Source organism: Hylaeus volcanicus, chromosome 6 (genome assembly GCF_026283585.1).
Source record: "Hylaeus volcanicus isolate JK05 chromosome 6, UHH_iyHylVolc1.0_haploid, whole genome shotgun sequence".
Lineage (NCBI taxonomy): Eukaryota > Metazoa > Arthropoda > Insecta > Hymenoptera > Colletidae > Hylaeus > Hylaeus volcanicus.
The window spans coordinates 18,865,299-18,893,239 of record NC_071981.1 but is presented as its reverse complement, the minus strand read 5'-3'; the positions used below and the strand labels follow the sequence as shown (position 1 = coordinate 18,893,239).

The window sequence follows — 27,941 nt, the reverse complement described above, 5'->3', positions numbered from 1 at the left end:
ACTGTTTTAGTTCAAAAGTTGTTTAAGAATTTCCTTTTATTTAATTGAATTAAAGTTCATTAGAAGTTTAATCTTTACTATTGAGTAGTTTAAGAGTTTTTTTTTTAACCAAGTACTTAAAGGATCTTCTTATAGACAATATTAGTCGTTTCTTCTCTTGACCTCGACACGAAAAAGTGTTGTTTCGACGTGGAACGCGAGTGAAAACCGCAATCAAAATTCGTCAAGTGGTTCTGGAGATTAGCTCGAACAAACAGACAGACGCCCACCAGGGACTTTATTTTATACTATATAGAGAAGACATTTTTATTTATAATAAAACTAAAACATGGGAAATTATTACATATAAGACAGGACACATAGTGTTCACATTTAACATAACACCAGTGTATATTGTGTCACAACTGGGATACATAATATTACAATGGTGCATAATAAAATTCTATACATATTTTGTTCTATCTAAAGTAAATTATATTTTGAATGCTTTCCTTCACCACCATACTTCGCTTTGAATCGAAGCGTTTCCAAGATATCATGAACACTAGAAACATGCGATCCTATCATAAGATGCATCGCAAAATTGCATAAAAGAAGAAGTATGAATGTTAATGTAAAAATAAACAGTATCGATCATCCCACTCGCCTGTGTATTTAGTCGCTTCGATTCAAAGAGAATAGCTGGATCTGATATTTGCTTGCCATATTTTTTTTTTTCTTGAAACAAGCATGAAACTAAATCTCTTAAAAGCATGAACCAACTCTTAATTTTATTTTTGTAACGTATATTATTAATAATAATAATTCATATAAACATTATTTCTATTTATTCCTTGCTAGATTTTTTTTTAGCAAATTGCAAGGAGCGATGCCACAATTAAATTGCAAAGGAATTCTTTACACGTATCATTGGAAATATTATTTGTTCCAAGTGTGTCCAGTACGGCATCACAATTTTCTTTTCTCTTCAAAATCGCGTTCAGTATATATACATAATGTATATAAGCGCGAGCAATATATATATTATACATATATAGTTTTCTCCTTTATAGATGTATCTTTGCACATTCTTCGCGTGGTTTTCTCTTACGAATATAGTGAAAATTTTACGTTCCGTATGTGACAGATTTATGTCACTCATACAGTGACCCTGCAGTATAATTAGCTTTTTCCCTCATTATTTTAAATAGTACATGATATCTAATTGTTTGAATATACTTAGTAATATTTGTCGTAATATATTAATCTAGACTTCTACGGAGCGACGAACATTATCGTACACGAAAGTCCATCTGACGTATGCACCCGCGTTAATAAGTTTTTCATCATCTTTTTCATATCTATTCATTAATTGTTATTAATATCATACATAACCAATGTAAGCTTGGTAATGCGGTAACCAGTGAGACGCGGTTGCAATTTTTTTTTTTGAGGAATTGAACGTACGTTTTGGTGTCCAGTGCTCATTTAAATACGGTAGTATATTTAGGTAACTTAGCACGATAACGACATCGCAAAACCAAGCTTACGATTTTACTGTTACCTTAAATGTAAATACGAAATACATGGCCTTACAAGATCGCTAGAATCGTAACATTTTTCTTTTGAAGTAGACAATAGACAAGTATCGTTAACCATTTAAAGTTAACTTTAAAAATCAAAAATTCAAAACAATATCTGCTATCGCTTGGCTTTATTTTTTTTTTTTATATTTAAGATTCCGTGTAAAAGTGGTATTTGTTGCAGATGTCTCCTAAGCGAAATCGGCATAGTTATATTGCACACGATTATAATAATTATGATTAAACGAAAAACAATGACTATAGCTAAAACGGGCAGCCGACGCGGAACTTCAATTGGTATACTTGGAAAACATAAATCTTTCACGTTAAACTAAACTGCACGCCAATTAGATAAAACAATAAAAGTAAATATCTAATTAATCTAAAGATTATGTGCTATTAAATATATATAGTATCTTTCTCAGTCACATTTACATAAATTTTTTTAGGAAAATAATAAAACATATTTTCATTTTTACGATTTCCAATCTATATATACAACGAAAAATTACCGTTTACAGTATTCCTTGCCTATATATAATTTTTCTCCATGTAAGGACAAAGGAGTCGTCTCTGTTAATTTAATCAATTTTCTCGGATAACATTGACATAAAAAATAAAGAAAATAAAATTTGTTTAAATTAAAAAGAAATATAAAACAATGTGATTTTTATACTCTGTATTACTAATGAAACTCTTGCATCTATTAACTGTTGTTTCAAATCTGTTTGTTTCTCTAGCGCCTAGAAACGATCCTCCAGATTTGGTCTGAAGTTTTGGCACTCTGCATGTTTCACAGGATCGTTATATACTGATTCAGTTACATACACGCGGGGAACACTGTATCCTTAAAGTCAGTATACAGATTGATTTTAAAGACTGTAGCTGTTTTCTAAGCGAAGGCACAAACAAGTAATAGAGACTATTTTTTTTTATACTTTTGTTCTCTAGGACATACACGTATATTTTTAATGCCGCTATGGATTTTTACATTGTGCCCTATAAAGAAGAAAAGTTTTGTAACCAAAATGAACCTAACGGTAAATGGAAATAAACGAGTAATTAAATGCCCAAATTAATATGGTACAATTTTTGAACAATTGCCGAGTTCTTCGTTTAGAAAATAACTATAGCTTAGTTCAATTTTAAAATCACTCTGTATAAAAATAGCAAAGTCACGTGTGGGAGCCTAAGAGGGAAAGGGTATGAACGATGGTATTTGAATTCAAGAAGATTAGCAGGAGTAGCGATTGCTGACCGGGCTCTGTATTACCTCATCATCGTTAACTTTTCGATATTCTAGTCTTCTAGGCTCCTTATCTCTGGAGGATCTGATCTCACATACATAGTATCTTTCAAAAAAATATTTTGGAATATATCCAATTATGAAATTAGAAATACCACTTTGAATCTGACGAGATCGCCTAATATTATGAAAGTGATAGCACAAAATGTATTTTAACACAAAAGTGAATCCGTGTCATGTCGGTTGCAAATAATTACTATCGAGGGCTGCATACTCATTATACAATTTGAATTAAAATAGATCTTGTACTCCAAGCAAATATTTTGATAAGTCCGTCAAATAACGACCATACCATCCGGGGTGCGCCGCATGTTTACATTACGTCAAATTCTGCCTTTTCCCGCTGGCAGATACATTATTTTTTTTTCTTTTTTTTTTGTTCTTTTTACATGAAATTATTGTACAAAATTAATACGACGACATATTGGTACCACGATTAGTGCCTAATTGTAATTCGTTTAAAAGCAAAATTTACGTGTGCCCATCACTGAATCGCATAGTCCTGAGTTTGCATAGTAAGTGAAACGTGAAAACGTTAAATATGCTTCCTTCCATAAACGATCTACTAAAGGTATTATACAAAAAGAAACAAAGAAATTCAAACTTTGGATAATACACTGCCATCATAGCAGCGGTTATTGTTCAATGTAAGTTCGTGTAACTTTTTTTGCACGTAGCAACAGGCGAATATTGCGGCACACGTTTCAAACGAAGACAACGTCTGTAGTTACAACATTCACAATGATACTACTGCGATGCATAACAACACTTTTATCAACTTTCATGGTCGTAGAAACCATAAGTCTTTAAAAACCCAATGATGCACTTTTATGATCAACGATACAAACGTTCATCATGTATACACTCACTTTTCTTTCATCAAATGCTTTAACATCCCTTTTCTTCATTTGGTTTAGTACGAGGTCAATACGCCTGGTGGAGTGGGTACAACAACCGTGTGTTGCGGCACTACAGGTGGTGCGGGCGGCGCCAATGGATGCCCGACCAAAACTGCCGCTGCCGGTATCGGCAGAACGCCAGATTGAGGAATGGCTGACGGTGTGCTGACTTGTGTCGGTGGTCCTTCTGCTGCATGTTTTCTTAAATGTCTCAACATATTGCCCTTCTCGACGAAAGTTTTTCCACAATCTGGACAGCTGTGCGGTCGTTCATCTGAATGCGATCGCCTGTGGGACACTAAGTGTCCTTTACACATGAAGTCTTTAGGACAAAGGTCGCAACGGAATGGCCTCTCAGCATTACTTCCTTTATTATGCGAACGCATGTGGAAAAGTAGGTTACCCTTTAACGGGAAGCTTTTGCCACATTCTGTACACACAAATGGACGTTCACCAGTATGACATCGCATATGATTTACGAGATGTTCCTGTAACAGAAAAAGAAATTTTTAATATCGTCAATCTTGCTTTTCATTCAATGGCTATATATTTCGCGCGCCATTGTACTAATACCGAAATAAATGTTGAGCATCAATCTATGTACCTTTCTCGTAAATGGTTTCGAACACACGTTACAACAGTGCGATGAATCTCCGGTATGTTGACGGAGATGATTATTGAGGTGTTCTTTCCTGGTGAACGTCCTCTGACAGAATTCACACCTATGCGGTGATTCGCCGGTGTGGATTCGGACATGATTCGTCAAATGCTCCTTACGAGTAAATGACTTGGAGCAGAAGTGGCATCGGTGTGGCGATTCGCCTGTATGTTGACGCACGTGATTTGTCAAATGTTCCTTCCTCGTGAAGGATTTGGTGCAATACTGGCACTTGTGCGGTGACTCACCCGTGTGCTGCCTGACGTGGTTCACCAGGTGATCCTTCCGCGTAAATGCTTTTGGACAGTACTGACAGCGGAAGGGCGTCTCCCCTGAACAGTTTACAACCAATTGCGATATTTATTTATCGTTCAGACAACGTGTTACACAGCACAAATCGAATTTTGTCGAATGCAATGCTTAAATAAGGCATCTATCGAACCAGTCATTTTAATTTAGTTGTCATTATGCAGAGCGAGGTACAAGGAATTAGTTCGACATTACCGTCTTCGTACATTACATAGGAGAAACATCGGTAAATACAATGCATATTGAAGATATTCCAAATGTTTGATATTCGAAATGCAATTTTGAATTTTGCCATATTATGATTTAAAAAAAAAAGCATATTATAATCCTCCTCACGTAAAACTAAACATTACGGTATGCCACCTACGAAATGAAATGAGAATGAAAATGGAACTATATACAAGTCTTCAAAATGATAAGATGCTCGCTAAAACGCCTGAGGAATGTGAACATATTGCGAATATTTATAGCGAAAGAACACTGAAATCAGTTGATAAAAAAAGCATGTATGAGAGCGGTGTATGAGGCAGAACAGTAAATGTCTCTAGGGATTCAATGAAATGGGATGACAGTGATCAGATGACTAATTGCTAGTTAGACACAATGTAAGATGTTATACACGAACCGTAAACGAATTATTCCCGATATCGATGTATTACAAATGAACTTCCTCGCGTATACACATATGTACGCATATACAGTACTGCGCAAAAGTCTTAGGCCACTTACTCCCTGCTCTAATCCGAAATTAGATAAGAAATAGTATAAATTCAAAGGAGATTTTAATATTTAATACTCCTTTTATCTTCGGCGTTGCGTCGACTCTCCTTGAACAATATTCACACAATACTTTAATTACTTCGCTTGGAATGTTTTCCCCTCTCTTTTTCTTCGAGTTCTGTTCAAATAATCCCAGACATGTTCAATAATATTTAACTTGGTACATTCTGGTAGCCAACTCATAACTGTTAATGTTTCATTCTCTTATAAATCTTTTAAACAATTTTTTACAATTCCATTATATGTACATATAGTTTACTAGAACAATAACAAATATACAGTATGTCTTTTATTAACATAGATTTATCGAAGTGTAATGGAAACTTTACACGGTAGCCTAAGACTTTTGCACAGTACTGCATATGTTTCGCATGCAAGTATGCAACTCAGAGGTAAACATCCGTTGGTAACCGATAATCCTCGCGAACGATTACCGTGACACAACTTTTCATGAAAGTGATCGATTACTTGGACGAACACGAACGATTTTGTGTGTGTTACGTGACATCGTGAGAGGTGGACTCCAGCCTCCCCCCTTCCCCAAAAAACGTGTTCCTTAACTAAATAATTTTCTAGCCATGTATAACTACTCTTAGAGACAAATATTACAATCGATTGTCCGTGAAATGGACATCTGCCAACCGCTCTCACCTGTGTGTTGGCGGATGTGGTTAACAAGGTGTTCCTTTCTGGTGAACGATTTGGAGCAGAAGCCGCATCGGTGTGGAGACTCACCCGTGTGCTGGCGAACGTGGTTCAAAAGATGCTCCTTTCGCGTGAATGTCTTCGAGCAGAAATCACAGCGGTGCGGCGTCTCACCGGTGTGCCACATTATGTGGTTCGTGAAGTGCTCCTTTCTCGTAAACGACTTACCTGTGTTCGCAGCGATAAAAAGAACCAAAAACACGAACATATGATTATACCGTAATACAAATGGTAAATATACAACTGTCGTATGAATTACATATATATGGGACGATTCCAAGACGATTAATTACAAATAGAGGTTTATTCGAAATGATTCTTTTACCCACTCTTTTTTTTTTAACCAACATGAATTTTTTTAGGTGGCCTAGCGCATCGTATTTGAATTCAATCTGCATGTGTAATCTCCATTAAAAATCGTGTATTTTCGATTCGAGATAACACCTAACGATAGTTACGATACATTGTTTAAAGTTAAAATTGCCACGATCGAAATAAGAGTGGGCCATTCGTGTAAATTTCGAAAGTGAAGCCACATCCTGTTTACATGAAAATAAGACGTATAGCAATATGTACCAACCGCTTATATTTACGAAATAGTAAGTCATGCCATCAAAGTTCGTAGTGAAGGGCAGACGTAGTATCCCGATGGGGTATTAAAACGGTGGTAAACGTCTCGTCGAAACACTAACTAATGAAAGAAATAACATACGCCGGCGGAAGACACTGGGGTAATTCTAAGGTTAGAGAGGCGCTTTTGTAAAGGAATGCGCGCGACCTGCGACAGGGGGTAGGTAGTCACGATGCGCGATCAATTCTCACGAATTTTATTTCACTTCCATGAACCCGCAAGCCGGCGTATTTAAAGCGCGTTCGCACTAACTTCCCGATGCAAAATACGATTCGTATATTAAGTTTGATTATTTTGCGTGATTGAAATTTCAAATTCATCAAAATCCTTTAAATTAAAATTAAACATCCCCAAAGTGGAATAATTTAGTTCCATTGGAATTGCCAATATAATATTCTATAATAAAATTTAATTTTACTAGTTTTCTTTTCTTTTAGAAATTCACGTTTAAACATTGAGTACAAAACAATTCTCACAAAAAGAAATTTGATAGACCAAGCGATTATATCTATGAAAAATGAAATACAAATGCTTATACGAATACGCATATCCAAATATGTGTATGTATTCTTTAGAAAAATTGCTTTTTATGTTTATACTGATTATAAATGCAGGGTGTTTTATTTTCGTGAAAATGATTAAATTTAGTTCAAAGGAGATACGATAATAAGGAGATACGAGATAAGAAGTACTAAAGGGTATGTAAAAAAGAAAGTTTCTTCTACTAATGAAATTAAGAGTAAGTTATAGTCATCAATGAACGAAAATCTTAATTTCATTAATAATTTTCGTTTTCTATATTCGGTATATGGATTCTGTGATATTCTGGAATCGTCCCATCATTTACTGTTTAAATTGTTATATATCTTAGATATGATACTTGATAGCAAATATTGAATTTGCTATTGCCCTTTTTATATACATTGTTGAAATGAAAAGTTGCCGTTTTCGTTGTGACTACAGATTAGATCAGACCAAATAGCATGTTCTGTATGCATTTGTTGCGTTGTCAAATTCCAAAATCTATTTCTATAACAATTATACAGTTAAATAAATACTTTGGCAATTACTATTAATAAAATTTTAACGACTAACACATAAAATAAAGTTTGATGTAAGAACATAACAAATACTTGGACTTTTAGGTTTAATACTTTACACTATATGTCTTCTTTGAAGCAGTACGACAAGCTAAGTCGCAAATTTAGTTATACAACATGCTTATTCGAACTTGTTATGTATGGGAATTTCAATTCGTTCCTTTTCTTTTTTAAATATAGTGTTATATACTTATATCAAATGTATTTTAATGATTAAATATAACCTGAATATATTATACCATGAAAAATACTCCGAGATCATTAAAAAAGTATTACTGTGATGAAATTATATAGTCCCGCTATTATTTTTATAATTTCATGAGAAAATATATTTAAGAGGTATATTACGGACATATTACGCTGTATGTAGAAACAGCGTGTCACATACAAACATAATACTTCGTGTTAATGAAAAAAATGGATTACTTACCGCATATTTCACAACGAAATGGTGTATCATTGGTATGAGAACGCATATGGTTTGCAAGATGTTCTTTACGTGTGTACTTCTTGCCACAGGCTTGGCAATGATGAGGAGTTTCTCCTGTATGCCACATAACATGATTCATAAAGTGTTCTTTGCGAGTAAAACTCTTTTTGCAAATATCACATCGATGCGGTGTTTCGCCCGTGTGTTTACGAACATGATTTACCATATGTTCTTTTCTAGTAAATGTTTTTGAACAGTATTGGCACCTATGATAAAAAAAAAAAGGAATATAAATAGATATTCTTATCGCTGGTACCAAAAGTCAATTCTTATCGATCTACTCGATTTACCTGTAGGGTGTTTCTCCCGTGTGACAACGAGTATGATTATCCAAATGTTCCTTCCTGGCAAAGCTTTTTCCACATACTGTACAATTGTATGGTTTATCGGTAGCGTGTCGTTTCATATGACGCTCTAACGAAGGCGCGTTGGCAAACACATGAAAACACACTGTACACGTAAACATGGAACCACCCAAATGGCACTTACCATGACGTGTTAAATCGTTTGCATTTAAAAATGCTTTGCCACACACCTGTAGAGAGTTTAATCAATTTTATGTACAATAAATGAAAATTGATTAAAATGGAAAACAATGAAAAACCACAATTTACTATGTACCTGACAAGTAAAAGGTTTTCTTTCTGTATGATATCGACGATGTACAATAAGTTGATAACGAAACTGAAAAATTTTTCCGCAAATTTCACACGCATGACTTCCAACTGATACTGGTGACGCGCTTGGCCCTGGAGTGGCCTCGCCATCGCTCGATTTAATATCGAACTTATTTAATTGAACTTGTTGTACAATTGGTGTTCCATTTTGTATAGTGGTAACTGTTTGAGTAGGAACAGTACTTCCAACTAGGGTTGTACCAGCTGCTATTTCACTTTGTAACTTTCCAAATACTTCGTGATATGCTAAGAGCTGATTAATATCTTCAACGTTCACCTGGAAAATACAATTCGGATCTTTCAATTAAACAGCGTACGTTACATTACGTAAGATTCTGTGTAATATATCGTTATGTTTTTTACCTTATACATATTCTGCACCATTTCAACGCCAAGAGTTTTTGCTAAATCTTGCTCATTACCAGCGCTGATTTTTACAACTGAACCGTCAGCTGTTCTTACATCCATCATATGACCTCCTGGTTTTAGATCTGGCACTTGGAATCTACACAGAAATTGTAATATCATTTTTTGTTATAAAAATTAGTTATACTAAATTTAGAAATAAACCGTGTGAACATACTGTGTCATATTCAGTTGACGCAATTCCTTTTCCTTTTCTGGCTTTTCGGAATTGCTCTGACTTCCACCTTCGGTTGAAGAATTTCCGCTTATATTTACGCCAATTTGTTGTTGTTGTTGCTGTTGTTGCTGCATAAGACTTTGTTGCAGATCTTGAGATGTTTGTAACTGAAGATCGCATTGTACTTGACAGTGAACTTGATTGTCGCTACAACGTTCGGTTGTGCAACTACCACCTTCGTCTTTCACCTTGTTATCATCTCTCTGTGCGTTTTGATTATGTGCAGTTGGTCCATTGTTCTGAGGATTTTGATGATTTTGCATTTGATGGTGAGATTGTTGCTGCTGCTGTTGGGGTTGTTGCTGTTGTGGCTGCTGTTGTTGTTGGTGCAGCTGTTGCTGTTGTGCTTGCATTTGCTGTTGCATTTGTGCATGTGCTGCCTGTAAATGACTGACGCTGGTGGGTAAATGTGGTCCATCTAAATTAAGGCCTGGCAGAGAAACTGGAATCTGCTAAATAAAATATGAAAAAAATATTACTGAATTCTTTTCAAAAAAGTGAGTTGCAATTTAAGAAATAAAATAATTCAAGATTTTAAGAGTCATTTTGAATTATATATTGTTTACTAGCTAACATACTAGTGTAAACTGGATTACAAATATAACAATAGTAATAATATAGTGTTGATAATACTATCTACATTACATATTTAATATTAATTATAGCAACTAACAGTAATATGCAATAAAAATAGAAGTTAAAACAAAGAACATACTTCGATAAAAAGCCATATTTCAAATAATAAACGTGAAATTGTAAGTACTTCTTACATATTTAATACAATACATAACTTTGCTACCTACTCACACTTATATTAAGTTACATACAATATAGTATGTTACCACAATCCCTGAAAAGAAGATTCTAATCTGGATCCTCTACAAGCTATACTCGGTAACTAGATATTGCATACCTCTAAGTATACAAACCTGTGGATTTGGTTGTAAAGAACTATGATGACTGCTACTGCTAACTGAAGGTTGATGATGATGATGTGTAGGTGTTGACTGATGGTGTGAACTGGAGGTCAACGCCATTTCTTGGTTCAATGAAGAGGCTGGCTCTTTGGAAGATGCCTCTCCACCTCCACTACTCCTATGTGAGGAGTTGTGGTGGGAATGGTGATAGACTGAGACCTGAGGTAGCGGTCCAGGAAACAGATTGGTCAGGACCCAATATTTAGCTACCGAGGAGGCTAACGCTACGGCTGTACCTACACGCAGGTCCGCGGATGAATGTGGGGTACTCCCTACATTTCCAAGACTAGTTGAGGTAGCCAAACCACCTGGGTATGAAGGACGACCACTTTGACCCGCGTTTACATCCTACCAATATACATTCAAACATTTGTACAACATTGATAGGGCATGCAGTAGCATGCATCAGGCTCAATTCCAATCACCAAATGCGCTTCTTTTCAATCTCCCAATAAATTTGTACAACCAGTAGCAATATCGGTATTCAGATTTGTATGTCAGTGGAATAACAAAGATAGTCTTTTGACCACATTTGTAAACTTTATAAAATATACTTAAATGCTTGTTTGAATATCTAAAATTTATCATTTTTAAGTATAATTATCAATGGACAATTTTATTTTATACCACTAAATGCGAGTAAGTGAAATATTAGAATAATGCACAAAATTAAGCACAAATGACAAAGAGTAGCTTTAAAAATATAATTCATTTAATATATCACTCGCGCATTTGTGGTTTGGTGAATAGCCTGCTTCAACTGAAAATATTCTTACCTCTTGTTGTGCCTGCGTAGTCGCTGGCAATGCATGCTGCTCAGTATTCATTTTTGTTCACTGAAGAATACTAACTAAATGTTTCTGATATATTTCATTTCTCACCCTGCAAAACAAGATTAATTTGATTAGTACAAGTGAATAAAAGTTTATATTTGTATATAAAGTACAATAGTTAGAATTAAAATTGCATATTTGTTCAAATATAATGCAATATATGTAAAATCAATTAAAACATATGTATCATTCTTTTTAACATTTTAATCATAATTGTTGATTCTTTTGAAGAACATTTTACTTTTATTTCTAGATGTAAAATGTACTTTTCCTAACAATTCTATTTACTATTTATACGTGTACAATAAACATGCTTTTGAGAACAATAGCTTAAAATCATACATTAGGGATTAACATACATATGCATAAAGTGATAATACATACATGTTAGTCATTATAAAATGCAATAACGTTCTTTTAAAATCTTAATAATAAGCAAGAACAGTATGTTGCTTAAAAGAAGAATAATATTGCGTATGATTAATAGAATACATTGCCCTTTGAACCGTCAGAACTGACTGGCAAAAGAAATTCTCCAATTTAACCTCGAAATCAATTAGTCTAACATCAATAGAAGAAACAGTACTTCCGATACAACGAATTCGAAAGAATTCGTTAGACACGAACTTATTATTATATAATGTCGATATGGTAGGTTGATATCGCGAAAGGAATAACCGAGGCATCGTTAAAAGTGAGAAAGTAATTATTTTAACCTCGCAAATATTTAAGTTTTTTGTCGAGTGAGCGGGAAAAGGTGAGTCATCTGATAGAATCGTACGAAGGTGATAAAGAGAAACAGCGAAACACTAAAATGTAGCGTACCAGCGGTTCGCACGAGTACGCAGCTGTGTTCCCATATTTGCCAGGAGTTGCCGCAGATCCCCCCGCACTTACGAGAGGATTCACGGGAACCATCTTCTGGTGTCTTGGGCATATGACGCGTCAATTATCGTGACTCGTAGAACGAGGACAAGAGGTCACAAAATGGAGGTTTCACGGGATTCGGGGGCAAGGGGATTTAGGGAAATCGCACGGGAGGGCTGTACCGATAATCAACAGAGCTCGGAGGGTGGACTCACGTGGTGTACGGTGCCATCGGCGGTTCTGGCATCTCGCTTCGTCGGCCCTAGGCCGTCTTGTACACAGGGAGACACGCGTCCCGATGCAGGGGGGGACGCCTTTCGCCGCCTCTCGACGTCTCACCTCGCCACGGGTACCCACAAGCAAATCCCTGATAATGGCCACGCGCCCTCGCCCTCCGCCTCCACAATATATTTGAAGCAATTTCCGCGAAGCTTAGGAAACGGGATTGCCAATTTTTACTCAGATAGACGCTAAACGGCGCAAGAATTTCACGAAAACGCTGGCAAGAGCCTACGTGCTCGCGGTTAACAGAAAATACGACGACTGTCATGGCGTCCCTCGCCCACCCCGCAGGAACTTACGCGCTAGCAGTATCATTTAGTCGACCACCTTCTGATCACCTCCTCTGTAGAAATCACTTAACAATAAACTTGTCACGACGAAAAACGTTCTCCAGACGAAATCTCAACGAAATAAACTGCCCGATTTATAATACAACAAAATGAAATATGTCAAGTGCTCTTTGTTACTTCATTCGGTGTGCGCGCGCAACATCCGGGTGCGCGCGCCGTTTCATCACTTCCTGTGTCAAATCCCACCAATTTAAAAATATAATCGTTTAACTGTGAAGACACGTTCTTAAAATTGAAACTGTTAAGCAATGTCAGTTCGATTATACGTAAAGGAGTACAGGTAAAGAGCAAAAGCATTCTTATTACACCACTTATTATATCGATCGATGTTTATTTACCTGTAACAGTATTAACATTTGCAATGTTATATCCAGGGCAATGCTTTCCTTTGAATCTTTGATTTTTTATTGTCGTCTATTTATCGTCATGATACTCGCCGACTTAATTTCCAATACAAATTTTTAAATAATACAAATTGGATAATGAAACGGAAAAGGGGCACAACGAAAAATTAAATTTTAATTATTTGACATAGACATATATTATATTTAACATTTTCTTACATTCGCTAATAAAATGTCAATATTTACATCCATTTGTACATATAACTGACCATTTTGGTCTTTATACATAAGATCAGGCTTACAAAGTGATTCATGCGATTGTCTTTAAAATTTAAAGACATTAAAAACTACATATATGAAAGATGTTCAGTTCGTTAATGGACGATAAGTATTTAAGTTTCTTTAAATGGAAGCTATATTGTTGTTTAACGTACATACGTATGTAAAAGAGTATGATGGAACAACTTCAACCACATAGGTTTATAATTTTATTTGAAAATTTTTAAATACAATATGTTTACTATTTCATTTGAAAATCATAATGCAAACTGTATATTTTCCACATGCCGTTAAACTTTGAAGACAATCTCATAGATCAATTTATAAAAGTCATCTTGTATAATAACGTATACAAACATTTGTATACATGTGTATTACACACATAGTATTTTGCAACATTTTATTTTGGTAGTGATATGTTGGTGCACCAAAGAAGAGTACTTTCAGTTAATTTTTAGAATTATTTTTGTAAATTCGTTTCCAAATATTCATGATATGAAGATATGCCTTTATAAATGATATTCTTAGATAATAAGAAATATTGACTAGTATAATAAATTACACATTAATAATTATTAATCGTATAAGAAATTAAATAAAAAAAATATCAACACAAATCGTTTATAATTATTTGGTATCATTATAAATATATATATTATATATTTATACATGAAGAATTTAAAAAACTATTTGGCCAAATTTATACAAGATATTGAAGAGATCAAGTTAACAAAATTTAAGTAAACCCATGTTTGAAGATGTTTTATTAAATGTTATAGGTTTTATGATCCATTAGCAAAACCTTTCTAACTCTTTTGATAATTCTTATAACGTTCATAAATGCAAAAACAGGAATTATTGTTGACTAATTAATAGAACCTAACAGGATATTACAAAATCCATTGCAAAACCGGTGAATTTTGTTTGACACATTTACGCAGAGAGATGTAAATACACGTCATTACGAAAACTTATCGCATAGACAAGACAGGCGATGACGGTCACTCTGCATTTGACCTTTTCGCTTCACGCCTGAGTCAGTTCCACAGTCGCTTTAGAGTGAACGTGTTATGAAAAACTACGGATGGAAGCTCGAGCTCTTACTAGAATTAAACTCTTAATATTTTCTTTATCAACAGAACCTTACAAATATGGATTTATAAAAACTTCCTTTACTTTCTCAACTTTGTGAACACAGTGTGTATACATATTTAGGCCCACAACCTTTCAATTCTTTGTATATATATATACATAAGAAATTTAAGCCTTTTTTTAACGAATCATATACCTTTCGAGCTTAGAAAATATATGATTTATTGTTGGACTGTATTCTATCTTATAGTATTTTATCTTTTATTGTGCAACAAGGTCCTACAATGTGTAATATGATTAAATTGAACTCGCATGATTATGCTGTGTCTGCATTCAAGAAATATAGATTCCATTAAAAAAGAACTTAAGTGGCTTTAAGATAAAAAAAATTGTGATCTTAACAAAATGTAATTCTTATTATATTGTGTGCTCCGTCGAATCGAATATATCTGTCATCAAAATTTGTTCATATTATCAAAAACAACGATGATATTTTAAATTCCAGTCTTAGGTGTCTCACCTTCTATATATATATATATAATATTTTGATATACTTTAACAAAATTTTAATTATATGAAGATAACTGAAAATGCGATTTTACAAAAATACACTAGACACAAATAAATTATTTTAGTGATATGAAGGTGCAGTGAATTTGTAGGTACTAATTGATACAATAGAATCTCCATTATTCGAATGTTTTGCTATTCAAACGCTGTATGTTCCCTAGAATGATTAAAATTAATTTATCGTACCATTTCAGTATGAAACTTACTTGTATACGTGCTCACGCGTAATAATGCAATCAAAGTAAACGTATGTAGTACGTGTAGTACCTTGCGAATAAACAAATCGCGGGTATGCATGCTTTCTCCTTGAAGGGACAGAAACGATTGATGTTTCCATAAGAAAAATGGTTCTTTTATGGCACTTTCGGTAGGTACCGCTACCCAATTAGAACCTTTGCGGGCATTGTGAACAAGGTTTTATTGCCCTTTGTACCTGACAGACCAAAGCACGTTGCTCCTTTACATTCTACCCTTACGCTAAAATAACTTCTACGAAAATATATTTCACGTTACAGTAACAAAATGCAGTACATTAGAAAAGAAACGTAAATGATTTGAAATACAATAAGAATATAAAAATATTTGCGCAATTTAGCAACGAGAAAAATGAAACCCGTACATTTTATAAATTGATTATGTTTATACGTATTTCTTTATACGTATTGTTTATATCAACGCTAGAAAAGTAAGCGTTTTATTTTTTTTTTTTTTTAGACGAATCAAATAATGGAGGTTCTTTTATATCTGGTCTTTAGAATCTACGAGAAAATTGACAACGAATTAAATATATACATACTGTAAAACATAAAAAATATTTTTACAAGTAAATACTATAAAGAAATATTCATGTTATACTTGTTATAACATGCTATTTACAATTCTGTAGTAATTTCATCTTGTGGTCGGAAACCAAGAATTGTGAAGTCATCGATGAGGTATTCGCGAGCTGGTGACCAATCTGATAGAATAGTATAGTTAGCAGCCTCTGTAGTACTTTGAAATTCCCATTGTGGGTTTAATTCATGATCAAGTCCATTTGCTTCGCACTCGTCTATTGTACAAGTTGGTTCTGTTAACGTTGCACCAGTATTATAAGTATGATTAAATGTTGAAATGGCAAGTTCTTGAAAATGTGTACTGGAAGTTTTCAGTTGTTTTTGGTTGTCATATACTAGTGGAGTTGTTTGTCCTATACTAGATCCATTTGGACTAAGTTTTTCGTTATATGCTCCAGAACTGTTTTGTCCAAGACTGGAACTTACAGGGCTGTCCTTTACATATCCAAGACTGGAACTCGCAGGACTGATACTTGATTTATCACTTGGTTGAAATGTTGTAAGTGGTACATTTGCTTGGAATGTAGTCAAATTAGTTGGAGTGGTTCTTAGCTCATATGGTTGAGGTGATTGTGTGATTGTTACTTGCTGTGGAGAGTTCATTTGAACAGATGCTGTTGATTGTTGCAAGAACGTCACAAGTTGAGCCACCTTAAAGTATAAGATATATATTCAACGAATATTCAACTTTTTTATATTTATATGAAATGTGTGACTTTTTATTGATCCATGCAACATTTTAACTAACATATTTCTTTTCTATGCACATTCATTATGCATTCAACGTGATCACTCACCAAAATGTTTTAAAGACTTGCGTGAAAAAAGAAGTAAAATTTAAAATAACAAGCAGTTTGAAATGAAGTTTTTTAAATTCTGTATTTAATCGAATATTTAACTTACTTCGGGAGAACTGTGCCTTTTGTAACGCCTCAAAAGTCTCTCTGCCCAAGAAAAAAGTCTCTGCCAATCATCTGGAGGAACTGGTATTTCATCATCTCTTCTGTTAATAAGGACTAATATCCTTGCCAAATCACGTAAAACTGGTCTGTAAATCATACTTACTGTATTTAAAATCAATCAATTAAAATATTGTATTAATGTGGAAATAATAATACCTATAAGCTTGTATTCCAACAGCACCATCCCCATTATTTCCCGAATAATATAATTCTCTAACTTGTCTTCTAGTATCATTGAGCATAGCAAGAAATGTATTGCCTTCTCCCCTAAGTGTTGCAAGATGCTTTAAAAATTCTCTTCTCTCTGCACTAAAACATAAGTGAAAACACACTTTTCCTTTATAACTGATATTGTTTGTTTCATAATTACAATTATAATACATTAACAACATACCTGTCTTCGAATTGCTGGATAAACTTTGCAGTTATTTTCTTTCTTCGATGCACAATTATCGCTCCACATAATATAATGAGGATACATATAGTTGCTCCGGAAACAACTCCTACCAAAATGGCTACCTGACTACCAGTGAATCCAAACATATATCCAGTTTCTTTACAAATTCTACCCATGTATTCATCTCTAGTCGACCAATCTGCGATATGACCTGCTGGACAAGTATCGACACATGTCCCCTGATGTAGAAGGACTGCACACCTAGCACACATTCCATCTCTACATCTCTTGCATCCTCCTTCTCCTTCAATACATTCTGCAACCAGAAGAAATATGTACTTTACTTTTTTCTACATGCAATAAATGTTCAGACATTAAACACTTATTAGAACCATAACTGTATGAGTAATAGGTGCCTTAATTTAATACTGAAAGAATGAAAATGCACAGAGAGATATTTGATTATAAATGATGTATTTATTTCATACATTGTAGTGTAAAGTAAAAATTGTAGGTAAAATATTGTAAAAATTTCATTTAAACGCGTACATTCTTACGAATCTCTTGTTTTATTATTAATTACCGAGGTTAAGTGGAACGCCTGTCGCCTCTCCCTAAACGAGATATGTTTCCAGGTCAGCAAAACTGCGATAGCACCGTCTCAAAGTATACATCAGTCCTGTCCAAAGCAGTTCATAGTAGCAAAGGATCTCCCCCCAGTTTGTTTCTCTTATAATAGTATACAAACTTTTTACATTACAGAGGAATGCGAAATTCTTAACCAGATGAAAATATCGAAAAGAAATAATAAAAAAGAAAGAACTCGTTTGTTGAATAAACATTACAATCCGCATTATAAAATGCTTATAAAATATTATCATATATTATCCATACAAAGTGTCGTTTATTTTTGCTATCTAAATGAACAACTGTAGATTATGTAAGTTGTTATTAAAATATTTGGCTGAACTTTAGTATTTTATGCATAATCTCGAGCGATTGCTGAGTCGCATCTTTGACAGTTAGTGACGTCATAAGCTATCTCCTTTCTTCCGGTATTGCTCATTGCTCCGTATACGTCACTGTGTTTGAGAGAAAGAGAGATGGAGGTATGGACAACGGATGTGGTGTTGTGGTGGGATTAATGTTTCAATGGCCTTGAGTGGCCAGTTAAAATTTACTCCACTGTAACGTATTTTTATTCGTAATAGTAAAATTTGGTAAAATTTTATTCAAATAATGCATGATGAATGACAGTACTCTTGCGATTTGTTCTCAACGTTTACTCCACTAAAGAGTTATTAACCTCTTGAGGAATATTAACACATATGTATTAGTACGTTTGTTTTTGTATTAAAATTATCGTTATTTACGATCACAATACCGTTTAGAATTAAAAAATATACAATATTAAAGTGACACAGGAAAACAAAAATCCATTTAGAATTCGTCCCTCAAGAGGTTAAGATAAGTGTTTACCCTTATATGGTAAATACCTTGCACGATCGCTAACTATAAAATTTTGTTTCGCAATGAAATCGCTTTCTAAGTTTTTCATGCTGGTAGTTTTGCGGTCTTAAAAGATTCCGTCGTAAAACGGTAACAGGCATTTTTGCATATCTTCCACTTTCAACACAGTTTTTATTTTTCACGCGTTTCCTACTTTCACAACGATTCTACGTTACTCGGTAAATTATACAGAAATTAACAGAAATATCGAAACGTGAAGAACATTAAAAGAATTCGTTCCGGTAACAATTTATTCGTGGCCTATATATTCTTTATTCGTTGATTAGATTAAAATCTACCGAATACTGGAACATAATAAATAATTCTGTATTTGAAATGCTAATATATTTGGGATTCACTGACTAGGCAATTAATTACACGTACATATAAATATTCTGTATACGTTGGATAAAAGATTTTGTGATAAAGTATAATAGATTTTGGTGTCCGTGCAAGTTGTGCTTGAACTATTAGTGAATAGTTGAATTACGTTATCCTTTTGAGAATCACTGTAAGGACGTTGAGAGGTCGATAAGCCGCAATGGCAACGGCTCTGTTGCGAAAGCAAAACTCGCACGAAATATAAGATGGAATCGGTAAATGTGAATGTTGCACTGCTCATAGCGGTAAATATGAAATAAAATTCTGCGCAGCGCTAATTAGATGGAATTTTTCATTTTTTATTCGCTGTGGCAGTTAAACAGGTCAAGGAGTATCGCGGACAACGGTTTCACTAGAAAAGTTTTATTATGTTGCATCTTAATATTTTTTTGTTTGTATACATACAGTGAAATAAAAGCGTGGCGAGTTTTGAACTTTTAACGATCATCGCTATACAGTTATATAATGTTACCCGTAAGCCCGTATTATTATCGATGAAACGTAAAAACCTATAACGTACAAATAACAAACTTTTCCTTTCTCGTTTGAATATATTCTGGTACCGATAATCAACACGCGAAGTTAAATAATACGAGTAATTTCTCCTTTCAATTATTAGGTAGAATTCTGAGTTCTCAACCTGATGGACATTACGACTTGTGTACGTGTACAATTGTACTTGACAATTATTATATACAGTGGATGTAGAAAGTATTCGTACACCGATCAATTTCCAAAAAAAAAACTATGTAAAATTGTAATTTATTAACTTATTTTTTATAAACAATGACATTCTACATATTCTCGGAAATCTCTAGAATAGATAGATTAAAACAAGAAATAGCTATTTATGTAAATTGCGAAATTAACAAGAAAAAACAATTAATCGATAGAAATATTGAAGCAATAAGTATTCGCACAACTGTTTAATTTTTAAAACTTCATTAAAAAAAAAAAAGAAATTTACATTAATTTACAAGTATATAATACTTTCTTCGCGGGATTTCCTTTTGATTTTACAATTATTGCAACTCTTCCAAGCATTGAATTAACTAAGCCCTTTTTAAAAGTACTTTACTGGAAATTTGATGTTTTCTAATTCGTATGGAGCAATAAACTAATGTGATTAGTTTACAAACTCTACTGTAAATGATTATATCATAGATTGCATTGAGATTTGGTCTCCTGAAATGAGTGACTGGGGGACGATTAAAACCTGTACAGTTCTTCTTAATAAATAAATAGTAAGTTTAAGAATGAATTTCTACGCATAGTATTTACATCGAAGATTTTTGGAATGTTAAGTGTTAGTCAAGACTCCTCCCGTTTAATCGATTTCATTTTGTCGGATATTGTGGTCCGCATGAAATCTATTAAAGCCCTCAATTAGCACGAAGGAACAGAGTGTCGTGAAATTAACGAGCACAATTGGTAAATAGAGCCGGATGGGTAGCAGATGTTCGTGACTAGCGAGGGAGCATGCGCATTTACGCGACAAGTGCAACGCATACGACGTTACACGTGAAACTACCAGTTTATTTATTTTATTCATTTAAAGGTGAATACGAGTGCTACCGAAGTACTAAAATTTGGACTCGACATAGCTTGCCTTTGGGGCACTAATATGTAGATGCATAGCGCGAAACTGGCTTTCCAGTATTTCGTGTGCATTCGTAGTAACGACTGGCAAAACATTGGGAGAAAGTCCTGGTCACCTTTTACATTTCGTACAACGAGTTCGGAGAGCTACATTTTACGGTTTTCCTACTCGCAGAACGAACGGTATCTGTATATCTTACGCGATTATCAGAACTAGGAAGAAATTCAAGTTGTTATGCAAGTTGGATGTAATCGCAGACCTGCGCAGGAGTGCTGTATGATGAATGACTTGGAAAAACGAAGTATGTTTAGGAATTAAAGTATGTTTCATTTAAATCTCTATCATTACTTGAAATACGATATACACACATTTTTCTAAAATGTATTGTATATCGAATTTGCAGAAAATTGAAAAAAAAAAAAAAAGACTGTTTAGGATATAATTTCACTTAACTATTCCTAGACAGCCCAGCTTTGATTGTACGTGACCCATTCAAGCCTTTCTTGGGTAATCGATAAAAGAGAAATTGCCATTTAGCCACGTATGAGAGCTTTCCACATACCCACGGTCAATTTAGCTATGTAGCACGGCAATCTGCATCAGTGACAAAGTAGGAACCGAGTTCTCTCCTAAACGTTTCCTTATTGCGGAATCCGTTCTCATTTCGCAAAGTGGAGGTTCGTCAGTGGCCGTGTGACAATCGAAATTTAAAGCGGGAGAAATTTAACAACGTCCATGTTACGACTTTCAATAAGACCCGGTACAGACTTTACGCCGCGTGTTCGAGAACATTGTGCAATGTAATAGCTCGGCAACCGTAAGAGAAAACTGTTTACGTGCTGGGTTCTATTCGGGAAAATGACACGATTTCTGTAGAAAATTCTTTGGTTCGGGGTGCAAATTTTCCCTATTCAAAATAAAATAAAAAAAGAACCAATACTACGATACCTTTTATTCGTGTTTCAGATAGATTGCAAAAGAAAATTTGTCACGTGGCGTTAAACGAATAAGTGTTACACGACTGGTAGGGAGGCTATAAAGTCCGAAAAATTGACTTTCTCTACTTTATCTCGGTAAAGAGTTAAATGGGACGTAAATTGAAACGGATAGAGGAAGTGGTTGAGCTGGTGTACTTGGAAAATTAACTCGAATGACAAATACCTACGGAAACATATAATGAGTATCTGGTACATACTAGAAACAGGGTTAAGCAACGGCTAAAGATGCCAGTGCTCCGTTAGAAGACCACTTCCAATATGTACCAAGATCCTATATACCCGTTATTGTCTCTCGTATCAGATTTCTTGTGACCTTGAACCGCTATAGCGTTACGTGTCGTCGAAAAATGACAGCTCCCCACGGAGTAATTAATAATTAAAAAACTTTGGTTTTAATTTGTACCCCGTGATTATTACGAAACGTCCTACTTCCAATTGTCCAATAACGAGTGACGTATCGGTCGTCCGGTATCGTCGCTCGAGTTTCTCGTGTTTGTACAAATAAGTAACTGTACTTCGCAATTTACTCGTGATCCGAAAGCGAGCGAGGCGAGCGATCCGCTCATCGCGGCAAATGAATAGAGAGAACCTGCGCCACACAGAATTCGTTCTGTGAGAAAACCAGCCATTACGTAACTTCGTTAATGCCAAGACCTATCCTGGCTCCAGAAATATACAGTTATAACTCGCGGATCACCTGAAATGTAAGTAAACCGACTGAGAATGAGAGACGTCGAACGTTACACGAGTTTCAAAGGAGGGAACGCGCACTGTCGCGTGAAATGCACCGGTGACCTAGCAACGTTCTCCGCATAACAATCGAATCGTACCTTGTTTCACGAATTCGAATTCATGTTTTCGAATATTCACACTGTTACGCGCGAGGTTTACATCCTGTTAATCCGCTGCGCGGTGTTCTATTCGTGGCACATGCGAAATAAAACTGTACACGTTTATTAAGTGCAACTGTATCGTAATATTTCTTTCGTTTTAATAAACATTAGAAGAAAGTAATGGATGATTCGTTAAGGTCGATTCAGACTATACGACACGGACCGTCACGTTCCGGCAACGATACGTACCGGCACCGACAGGACAAAACATTGAAACACGCGTTTTAATGGAACTATTCACATTATTCCCGATGACGGAACGTTCAGTGTCGGTGTCTGTTGACACGTTCGTCGCCACGTCACCCACGAATGGGCGACAGGACTTTCTATTAAGGAACTAAAAAAATAAATTTCAAAGGTCAAACAATAATGAAAATAAGTCTGGGCAGGTTTCGTGAATTTGGCGACGTTAAAAAATTAAAGGCTACGAGAGATGTTAAATTATCTAATCTACAATAGTCTCGAAATTTTAAGTGTATAGAAATTTTCACGAGTTTTAGCTTGGCAGCCAACGTGTTAAGTGTGAATATTTCCATTAAAACGCGTGTTTTAATGTTTTGTCGTGTCGGTGCCGGTACATGTCGTATAGTCTGAATCGACCTTTACTCGAACGAGTCTTTCTCGCTTAAAAGCATTATTATATACGCGGGAGGATTTTCGAAAACGTTCAAAGACAAACTCGCTGAACTAAGGACGAGAAAAGCGACATCCATTTGGTTCCGTGTTCACGGTAAATGTGATCAAACAATGAAAAGAACCGTAAAATTGAGTAAACTGCAAGACGACCACAGACAATGCGGTGAGAAAACTATGCGGTCATGGAACCACCACATTCAATGATTCTTAACTAGCCTGCCGCGACATACTAAGGTCCCTGGAGCAGGAGATGGGCAAAATTTCATTCTAATGTAACGAAACAGACGTTTAAAAAAATCTCGAGAGTCCTCGGACACAAAATAGAAATTTCAAGTTTATAAACATGGAGGCGTTGAAGTATATTTAATAGTAAAAATAAAAAATTAAGTAGTGGTACTCGTAGTTATCAAATGCAACTTATTCTAAGGAAAGAACTTCGTTTTATTTAAACTGTGCAATAGCAGAATGTACTGTTTAGCAAAGTATCGAAATAAGATTCTAAAATTGCTTTGATAGGGAAACGACTGATTAGAGAACCCGTAAGGGATATTAAATTCTCCTCGCGGAAATTCGAAGCTGATGTTGTTTTATTTTATCGCACGCGTATTGTATTTCGAAGCTGTTCTCATCGAATTAGAGTCCTTTATAGAAGGTAACGAGATAGCCGAGGATGAGAGGAACAGAGAATTACGAAGGAGGGAACAGAAGAAGGATGCAGATGTTTCGCTGACGATGAGTTACCAGAGCCAAGGCGGAAGTTGTCAGACCGGATGCCGATAGTACGATCGTCGTGTGCTTCGTAAAAACGTGTATTTGGACGATAAGGTTGTCGATCTTTTTAAAAGACGGGTCCAATTGTATTGGACCAATGTATATACAAAAATGCCATATACATATTTGTATATGTATTTTGTATGTATACTTTGTATGTACATTGTGTATGTATATTTTGCTATCATTCTCCGAATCTTAAATATTACAATTTGATTTATTTTGAAATCAAAGTTTGAGCGAAACCAGGAAGATGGTTTTACTGAAACTGAAATTTTCGTTCAAAAATGAAACTGATATCGAGGCGGATACATAAGTGTCCCAATTGATCTTCTGCCCTAAATGTAACGAAGGGAAAGTGTTTGCACGTAATGTTGGATAACTCCTTCCTAATGCGAAATTAATGGTCCAATCTTACGTCAATTTCTTCGGTAATCAATTCCATGAATTATTGGAAGTCACATTAGATACTGTACATCGCGTACGATTTATGCATGACTGTGCACCGTTCCATTTCAACCGTGCAACCAGTCGCTTCTTCAACGTACAATTTTCTACGAGATGGACAGATCTTACAGGATATATGCCCAACTTATTCGTCCTGCAGATTTAAAGTCGTTGGCAATTTATTTCCGAGATCTCTGAAAAATATTTGCTTATTGGACAACGGTTGCCAGTGTTGAGATTCTTAGACTAAACAGAAAGACCGGAAATACTTCGAAAGACTCGAGATATTTAAAAAATTGAGAAATTCTATGATAAGTGATCTGCAGGTCTGAGACGTGGGCCGAAGATGGCCATCCCGAGCACTTCCTGTGAAAGTAAGCGACTGCACATCATCGAAGTACAAAAATGGTTATGACTCGGGAACGTGGTTAAATAGGGCTCGGGTTTGTATGATCTTTCGTTATCTCTATTATACTTTCGACCCGTGAAGATTCGAAAGTAAAAGAAAGTTAATTAGACAAATTAGACGAATCACAACCATTCGCTCCTACAGTGGGTATAGAAAAAAACTATGTAAAATTGTAATTTATTAACTTATTTTTGATAAACAATGACATTCTATATATTCTCGGAAATCTCTAGAATAGATAGATTACAAACAGAAATAGCTATTTATGTAAGTTACGGAATTAACAAGAAACAAAGAATTATAGAAATATTGAAGCAATAAGTATTCGCACAACTGTTTAATTGTTAAAACTTCATTTAAAAAAAAAAAAAAAAAAAAATACAAGTACACAATACTTCCTTCGCGGGATTTCCTTTTGATTTTACAATTATTGCAACTCTTCCAAGCATTAAAGTAACTAATCCTTTTTTAAAAGTACTTTACTGGAAATTTGATGTTTTCTAATTCGTATGGAGCAATAAACTAATGTGTTTACTTAACGAACTCTACTGTAAATGGTTCGTCATAAGAATCGTACAAATACTTATTACTTCTATACTTTTACCCACTTTACGCATTTTTTTGTTATATTCATAGATTATATTAACTAGTAAATGTTGTTTGGACTACATCTATCTTCGAGATTTCTGAGAATATGTAAAATATCATTGATTTTAAAAAAAGAAGTTAAGAAACTACAATTACCCCCAAATTTTTTGAGGAAATTGATCGGTGTACGAATATTAGGTTGTCCGGAAAGTTTCTTTCGCGAGTTGCACTCAATTATTTTATGTGGTCGTGTTTCTATAAATAGACAATCTAATTTCATAGATATTCATGTTGTAACAGTAATGGAGCAAAATGAATCGTGCGCAATACAGTAATGTAACATAAAACATAAACTATTGTGCACGTATTACTTTCTACTAATACATTCAACACCCACTGTATATCTGAGTATCATTAGAGAAAAAATGGCCCCTACGTAAATCTATTTCGCATAATCGGTGAAAAAGTTCGCTAGAACTGCGACGTCCTTTCAGAAAGGGCATCAGAGTGCAAAGGGTGAACATTCTGAAGCTAGACGATCCCCTTAAGCGTAGGTGAAAAGGAAAAAGTCGAAGCTCGCGATTCCAGGTCGTGAATACGTGGAAAATGCGGGTCTCGTACGATACAAGTTAGTTTGCCCTGCACCGGACACACGGATCGGGCTAGATTCGTAGAAGAAAACGGTACCTTGGAAAATCAAATGGGAGTTCGGCGCGGAGACTACCGTTCCCACTTCCCTTTCTACTAGCAGCTCTCTGCGTCGTACGCTACACGAAAAAGTTTAGATTCCGCTTGCCTACGGTGCCTTCGAGATCCAGTATGGTTCTAGATAAGCAACTTTACGCCGATTCAACTTCGACGAACTTGTTACTGCTCCTTTAAAAGTTAGAAGTTACTTATTTCTAGTGTAAACGCCAAATTGACCGGTCGTTTCCTTTTTGGAACTAGACAGCCGAGAAAACTTTGAATACACGCGTCGATGAAAATCGTATGACTAAAATTCCTGTAATCGTTTTCAACTAACCACAAAGTGCGCACGAGGAAATTGCAGCAACGTTCGAGTTCGATTTCTAAACGAGTCTAAATTATCATTCGTTGTAACGAACTTATAGTTTCTCACGCTTACTTGGCTCACCCTGTATTGTCCTCTTTCGATCTAATGCCAATTTTTACTGGTAGGATTACACGATTTCTGTATTATGGTGTATGCAAGTTCGAAAGCACGGCAGTTCGAAACTCTGACTGCACGGCACAGCACGCTCAAGTAAATCAACTAACAGTACTGCAATTGAGTTAATTAGAGTGTCCACGACGGTGTAAAAACTTTCATGAGAAGTCAAAAACAGCTATGCAGTGTCTAGGATGTTACTTTTCGACAAGAATACAAATTGCATCGATGCCATGAAAACGGCCCAAAACAAAAAATTTTAAGTCCTTTTTGGAAAATTCATTCTTTTGGAGAATACATCAATTCTTTTTGGAGAATACATTCTACACCCACTGTATATGTTTTAATTCTGGAAGGTGTTGTGATCGCGAATAACGGTACTTCTGATATGAAGGCGAATGTACGCATATGCGTCAATATCCCTCTAAAGGTTAATGATACAAGGAAGGATATTTAACGAAACAATAAACGAATAAACGGTACTTCCTGATCAAACGGGAGACGAGATCGCAATCGGTTTGATGTTGATAAAAATTGTTGTAAACGTAACCGTGCCGAATGGCGCTTACTAGAAACAATAACTGTGAGACAGCGATGGTACGATTCTACTAATTAAAAAAGCCCTGTGTAATCTTCCCATCTAAATGATAGCTATGGTACTATACCGGGCAAGTTGCTCACAGGATGCTACCGCTTATCAAACTATCTAGCGATGCGCTCGTAGCACGTGCATATGATAAAAGTCTAAACGTATGGTGCTAACACCGGACACGGTAGGCGAATTATAGAGAGCACAATTTTGCAACGGGAGAATGAAACGTGGCGTACGCGAAAATGTCATGCAAATGTATCGGACGTGAGGAATTGCGTAATTCCGCGAGAACGGAATTCCAGAGCCTGGGGAGAAGATGCAATTAAGCGTGAACAACGTTTCGAGAAAAGTTCTTTAATTGAATCAAACTTTCTTCCAGAGTCAACCATCTACGAGTAGA

The 27,941-nt window shown here is 35.2% G+C and overlaps 2 protein-coding genes across 11 annotated transcripts in view; both read right to left on the bottom strand.

Moving 5' to 3' along the window:
* Window positions 1-292: 292 nt before the first annotated feature.
* Window positions 293-13,422, bottom strand: LOC128877929 (zinc finger protein 271-like). Of its 9 annotated transcripts, none has more exons than XM_054125606.1 (12): window positions 12,653-13,422; window positions 11,514-11,619; window positions 10,690-11,085; window positions 9,701-10,212; window positions 9,481-9,622; window positions 9,062-9,394; window positions 8,731-8,975; window positions 8,381-8,646; window positions 6,166-6,387; window positions 4,674-4,757; window positions 4,372-4,589; window positions 293-4,255 (listed from the first exon to the last, which is right to left on the bottom strand). In XM_054125606.1, exons 2-12 carry the CDS (start codon window positions 11,562-11,564, stop codon window positions 3,782-3,784), a joined length of 2,943 nt encoding a protein of 980 aa, XP_053981581.1. In that variant the 5' UTR covers window positions 11,565-11,619; window positions 12,653-13,422; the 3' UTR covers window positions 293-3,781. The 9 variants fall into 9 exon arrangements, with proteins under 9 accessions (XP_053981581.1, XP_053981580.1, XP_053981577.1 ...); XM_054125605.1 differs by having other exon boundaries at window positions 4,372-4,757; window positions 10,690-10,896; window positions 10,978-11,085; XM_054125602.1 differs by having other exon boundaries at window positions 4,372-4,757; window positions 12,653-12,868; window positions 13,019-13,422.
* A 145-nt stretch (window positions 13,423-13,567) lies between these two features.
* Window positions 13,568-27,941, bottom strand: part of LOC128877930 (uncharacterized) — a 17,310-nt gene continuing 2,936 nt past the window's right edge. The window contains exons 1-5 of one of the 2 annotated variants that reach the window (XM_054125611.1): window positions 18,133-18,282; window positions 17,547-17,865; window positions 17,309-17,461; window positions 17,094-17,238; window positions 13,568-16,841 (exon numbers count right to left, since the gene is read on the bottom strand). In XM_054125611.1, coding sequence (XP_053981586.1) covers window positions 16,227-16,841; window positions 17,094-17,238; window positions 17,309-17,461; window positions 17,547-17,821 — 1,188 coding nt within the window. In that variant the 5' untranslated portion in view covers window positions 17,822-17,865; window positions 18,133-18,282 and the 3' untranslated portion in view covers window positions 13,568-16,226. Of the gene's footprint in view, window positions 16,842-17,093; window positions 17,239-17,308; window positions 17,462-17,546; window positions 17,866-18,132; window positions 18,283-27,941 lie in introns of those variants that run through there. The other variant, XM_054125610.1, reaches the window with a different exon arrangement.

Excerpts from the sequence above, each read along its gene's own strand:
- LOC128877929 (XM_054125600.1), bottom strand. The coding sequence starts at position 11,564 with ATGAATACTGAGCAGCATGCATTGCCAGCGACTACGCAGGCACAACAA. Across the intron at positions 10,213-10,689 it reads CTTTACAACCAAATCCACAG|CAGATTCCAGTTTCTCTGCC; the intron begins GTTTGTATACTT and ends TATTTTATTTAG. Across the intron at positions 9,623-9,700 it reads CGTCAACTGAATATGACACA|ATTCCAAGTGCCAGATCTAA; the intron begins GTATGTTCACAC and ends ATTTCTGTGTAG.